The sequence below is a fragment of the Brachycentrus maculatus genome, unplaced genomic scaffold (genome assembly GCF_059751285.1).
Source record: "Brachycentrus maculatus isolate JH-2025_06_01 unplaced genomic scaffold, ASM5975128v1 h1tg000280l, whole genome shotgun sequence".
Lineage (NCBI taxonomy): Eukaryota > Metazoa > Arthropoda > Insecta > Trichoptera > Brachycentridae > Brachycentrus > Brachycentrus maculatus.
In genome coordinates this window covers 98020-104294 of record NW_028281031.1, presented here as the reverse complement: position 1 = coordinate 104294, position 6275 = coordinate 98020, and the positions used below count along the sequence as shown (strand labels likewise).

The 6275-nt window shown below is 30.4% G+C and overlaps 1 protein-coding gene across 1 annotated transcript in view; it reads right to left on the bottom strand.

Moving 5' to 3' along the window:
- Nucleotides 1-215: 215 nt before the first annotated feature.
- Nucleotides 216-6275, bottom strand: part of LOC148305200 (carbonic anhydrase-related protein 10-like) — a 79991-nt gene continuing 73931 nt past the window's right edge. The window contains exons 10-11 of the mRNA XM_088267074.1: nt 1343-1385; nt 216-752 (exon numbers count right to left, since the gene is read on the bottom strand). Coding sequence (XP_088123200.1) covers nt 673-752; nt 1343-1385 — 123 coding nt within the window. The 3' untranslated portion in view covers nt 216-672. The remainder of the gene's footprint in view (nt 753-1342; nt 1386-6275) is intronic.

Here is a 6275-nt window from a genome sequence, read left to right as displayed (position 1 = left end):
ACATCTTTAATTATGAAATATAAACACATGTATTCGACCTTTTTGAGATGTAAACATAACTAGTTTCGAGAATACAGATGTTATATGAAAATACTAACAAATAATTTGTATTTTCACCAGTAGTTAAGAAGTAGTAGAGGAAATCTGTAGTTCTCGAAACTAGTCGTGTTTACATTAATATACTCAAAAGTGGTTTTATTAAGAAAAAAAAATATTAATTTTGTATAATCAAATTGTTATTTTGTTCCACAAAATTAATGCCGAATCAATAAATAATTTATATTTCTCTCTATAATTTTACAAAGCCTTAAATTTAACATTGAAAACAGTATGTACATAATCATTTTCATAAGCTTTTATTTTTTTAAATATATCTACTAATTAGTAATAATTTTAACCATACATATTTAAAAACATTTAAAAAATTAGGAAGTGAACGTTTTTAAAAACAATTTAAAGCCAGATGGACACAATAATTTAAAATATTGACATATTTGAATTATTTCCAAATTCCATTTTAAATTATTAAAAATTTAAAAAATTGACACTAACAACCATAGAACAAGTTTAATAATTGACAAAAATATGAAGAAAAAATATGTCGTCTAAATTTTGGTAACCCTGAAATTATTGACGGGTTTCTTCTCTATAATGGACATTTCTTCGTTTCACTCAATGAATTGGTTGCAGGGCTGTGCCAAACTCTTCTGCGCTCCTGTACCTCGCACTGTGGTCCCTGGGCCATTGTGTAGCTATGAAAATAATAAAAACACAACGCATGAATCACGATGAAAGCACAAAATGAAATTTAAAATTTGTACTAACATTTCTTGGCAGGACTGCATTTTATATAATAAAATAACAACTATTTAGCTTTTTTTCAAACTGATGAATCCCGGCCACTGGTCAAATAAAATTTATGTAGAAAAAAATATTACTTCATATTAATATTAATAATAAAACCCTTATCCGCACCCCAATGGTGCATAGGGCACTGCATCATATAAACGCAGTGTTATCTTGATCGTTTACACATGAAGGAAAGGTGATCAGCCCTCCGCTTCAGGTACCAGTCCATGGTAATTTTGAATATATATACGGTGAAAAAAAATCACTTATATTTATTTTACCCCCCTTGGGAATCGAGCCCGGGACCTCCAGAACGGTAGCCGAGCGTGCTGACCATTACACTACGGAGGCGGACAGAATATGAATATTTTAATAAAATATTAACTAGACTGGGGTTCGAAGGTTAAAGATTGGTTAGTATAGAATACACAAATGGATATTATAATTTAAAAAATGACAAATTTAAAAACAATTATGTAAGTAAAATAAATACCTTTGTAGTGCATGTCTCTGTACATTGTTGGGCAGTTACCATTCTGAAACAAATGTATTTTATTAATACAATGCATTTAAAATTATATATTTTTCAAACAGTATATCAGCTTTTAAAGTAATCGTTTCAATTAAACTCTAGATGAAAATCTCCACCCCTCGATTTAAACATCACTTTGAAAATTCACGTTTTATTGATGGAAAAGAGCTACAAAATTATTTTTAAAGTTAAAACAGGTTCTTATGATATATCTATACAAATGTTTAAATTCTTGCACTTAAGTTTTGTGCCGAAATTTTTTGGTGGTAAAATTAATTTTGAAATTCAAATAAATCTATATATGAGTCTTCATGATGCAGTATGTATGCAGATTTTGTATGGAGGATAACGAAACGCCAATCCACATTCTCTACAATTGTGACGCACTCGCTCACAAACGAAGTCACATCCTTGGAGGACCTCTACTGGACTCCGAGAAGGTGAAGCTCCTACCACCAAGACAGGTCGTGAGTTACATGACTCACGTAGGTCTTGGCAGTGAGCTGTAACACAGAGGGAGGTCGCAATAGACCTAATATGGTCACGGTGACATAAGGGATGCAAGATCCCTTGACTTAAAAAAATGTATGGTTGTTGGATTATTTTTACTGTAAGGGTGATTATTTTAAATGAAAATATAAAACTATATAGGCTGTTTGAAAAAACTCGTTGTTTTTCACTATGTAGGCTGTTTGTTAAACTAATTGTTTTTCAAGACTTACCGCAAGGGTGATTATTTTAAATGAAAATATAAAACTATATAGGCTGTTTGTAAAACTCGTTGTTTTTCAATACATAGGCTGTTTGTTAAACTAGTTGTTTTTAATGACTTGCTGTCATTCGAGGAATTTAATTAATTCTTGCATTATTTTCACCATAAGGGTGATTATTTTAAATGAAAATATAAAACTACATAGGCTGTTTGTAAAACTCGTTGTTTTTCACTACATAGGCTGTTTGTTAAACTAGTTGTTTTTCATGACTTGCTGTCATTCGAGGAATTCAATTAATTCTTGCATTATTTTTACCGTAAGGGTGATTATTTTAAATGAAAATAAAAAACTATATAGGCTGTTTGAAAAAACTCGTTGTTTTTCACTATGTAGGCTGTTTGTTAAACTAATTGTTTTTCAAGACTTACCGCAAGGGTGATTATTTTAAATGAAAATATAAAACTACATAGGCTGTTTGTTAAACTCGCAGTTTTTCACTACATAGGCTGTTTGTTAAACTAGTTGTTTTTCAAGACTTGTTGTCATTCGAGGAATTTAATTAATTCTATCATTATTTTAACCATAAGGGTGATTATTTTAAATGAAAATATAAAACTACATAGGCTGTTTGTAAAACTCGTTGTTTTTCACTACATAGGCTGTTTGTTAAACTAGTTGTTTTTAATGACTTGTTGTCATTCGAGGAATTTAATTAATTCTATCATTATTTTAACCATAAGGGTGATTATTTTAAATGAAAATATAAAACTACATAGGCTGTTTGTAAAACTCGTTGTTTTTCACTACATAGGCTGTTTGTTAAACTAGTTGTTTTTAATGACTTGCTGTCATTCGAGGAATTTAATTAATTCTTGCATTATTTTTACCGTAAGGGTGATTATTTTAAATGAAAATATAAAACTACATAGGCTGTTTGTTAAACTCGCTGTTTTTCACTACATAGGCTGTTTGTTAAACTAGTAGTTTTTAATGACTTGCTGTCATTCGAGGAATTTAATTAATTCTTGCATTATTTTTACCGTAAGGGTGATTATTTTAAATGAAAATATAAAACTACATAGGCTGTTTGTTAAACTCGCTGTTTTTCACTATGTAGGCTGTTTGTTAAACTAGTTGTTTTTCATGACTTGCTGTCATTCGAGGAATTTAATTAATTCTTGCATTATTTTTACCGTAAGGGTGATTATTTTAAATGAAAATATAAAACTACATAGGCTGTTTGTTAAACTCGCTGTTTTTCACTATGTAGGCTGTTTGTTAAACTAGTTGTTTTTCATGACTTGCTGTCATTCGAGGAATTCAATTAATTCTTGCATTATTTTTACCGTAAGGGTGATTATTTTAAATGAAAATATAAAACTACATAGGCTGTTTGTTAAACTCGCTGTTTTTCACTATGTAGGCTGTTTGTTAAACTAGTTGTTTTTCATGACTTGCTGTCATTCGAGGAATTTAATTAATTCTTGCATTATTTTTACCGTAAGGGTGATTATTTTAAATGAAAATATAAAACTACATAGGCTGTTTGTTAAACTCGCTGTTTTTCACTATGTAGGCTGTTTGTTAAACTAGTTGTTTTTCACGACTTGTTGTCGTTCGGGGGCATTTGTTATTCGGTGTCCATTATTTGATCAGTAAATGTATGGTACATTTCAGAATTGAATAAAAACCATTTTCCATTAAACAATGGCTGGCTATCAATCCACAGCGGGGTGACAATATTTAGTCAATCAATCAACACCCTCCATAGTCTCTCGTGTATTGCGGGGTTATCATGACATCCGGTTTTACCTATTTCCTCTTCCTACAGGATGATGAAATTTATTGATTGGATCGTTTATTCAAATTGCATTTTCCATGATTTTTCATTGACACAGATGTAAAGATGATATGTATAATTTCTTTCAACATAGATGTAGTAAAACATTTTTATAACCTCAATAGAAAAATCTACAAAAAAAATTGAAGAAATGTTTTTTTCTTATCCTTATCCGCACCGAATGGTGCATAGGGTACTGCATCGTATTGACGCAGTGTTATTTTGATTGTTTCTTACAGGCAAGGTGATTACTCCTGCACTTCAGAGATCAGTCAACGGTAACATCAAATGAATATAAGAGTTTAATTTATATTTGAAGCACTAACATTGTGATTTTCCATTTTATAATTAAAATGTAACTTTGTTTTAAAATCATTATAAATATTTTATTATAACTTAATTATGATGTCTACCGGTTTCAAAAGTAACCGCTTTTTTATCAAGACTGATTTATACTAGTATTAATCAGTCTTGATAATGTAGCGGTTAGCTTCGAAACCGGTAGACATTATAACTAAGTTATAATAAAATATTTATACTGATTTCAAAATCAAGTTACATTTAATTATAAATATAAGAGTGTGAAATAACTAATACATATTTATTTTCAACCCTCAACAAAAATTAATGTAGAAATCCGGCCATTTACAGGACTTACGACCTATCGCTGGCTGGTTTAAGTATTCACTGTATGGGTGCGTTTTAATTTTCGAAAACACGATCGATTCCACTGACAAAGTTTTAAAAAATAAAATAGGTTTTTAAAAAATATTAATGAAAAAAATTTTGGAACACTCTGTATACAGCATATATTTACGCACCATACTCAACGTACTCCTATGTACTATCCATTTGAGCTAATGTAGAAACAGGGTAGGTCATAAATAATGTACCAATTAATGTGCCACTACGATTATTCGACGGAAAATCATTACATTTTACGTCTATTTTATGTTTGCGGTTCCGAAATTATCGTTTTCGAATAAATCACACTATATTCCATTACTTTAATGAACATTCCAACACGAAAAGTTTGTTTTTAACCGATGTTGTTTTGTTTTGGGTACATGATTTAAAATAAAACTTTTTCATTCGAAAACTATCGGTTGTTATTGGAAATATATAATATGTCCATTAATGGCTTTTTTTCTTTGTACTTTACAAAACTACTATAACTTAACTAACTCTCAGTAAAATACGCGAATCATAATAAACACTAAAGAACGTACATAAAACCACACAATTTTACTTCCATTTTCTTCTTCATCCACATATTCAACTTATGACAGTAAAAAAACTACAGTATAGCTCAGATTAATTGAAACAATTTTTTTTTCGTATTTTCAACACCTTCTAAAAATGTTTTGGGGGTGTTCCTCCTATTATGGACCAGGGCTGCTTCTTTCAGTGCCTGAGATGATAAATAGCGAGAAGTATCACCCAATTCTACTGGAAAAGATACTACCTGAGATACAAAAACAAAGGTCAAATGGTAATGGAATATTTCAGCAGGATTTAACCCCCTACCACAAATCCAAAAAAAATGATGATTTTTTTCACACAAAAACAATGAACTGTGATGGATCGGTCTAGAATTTTTCCAGACATAAATTTTATTTAAAATTTATCGGCAATCTGTAAGAATCGGCTCTCCAAAATTGATTGCACTACGGCGGAAAAGCTCATTTTATTCATAATCCAGGTGCCAAAACCTTATATAATAGATGCCAAGAAGAATCAAATCTTTGATTGAGCCCAAATGAGATTATTTTAAATATTAATAGATGACTTTTTACAAAAATTCAACAATAAAGTTTAGTTTCAATTAATCTGTTCGATACTGTACATGCTTAAAGTATTCTTACATATGCATTTAAGAATAACTCTCTCATAACACAAGAAAGCACCTCCCATAAAAGCACACAAATGACAATTACACACTTTATGGTACATACATTAAGGTACATAGTATTTTTTGATATCTCATCAAAGATGAAGAAGAATATGGAAGTCTGGGCATTTACGGGGCTTACGACCGTCATAGGCTGGTTTGAGTGATCACTTTACACACGTGTAACATTCACCAATTCTACCCATTATGGACAACCACACTACTCAAATTCTTGGAAGTTCTATATATATGAACCAATTTAGAAACCTTGTTCATGAATCACTAGAACTTCACTAGAGACATCTATTGGTGAGATGTAAAGAATGTAATGGTCAAATTATAAGCTTAATAATAAAAATGAAAATGGTATTTTCTGGCGTTTCTCATGTGTGTGATTATAATCCAGGATTCGGATCTCACATACTAATATAAGAGTTTCTGCTTAGTAAA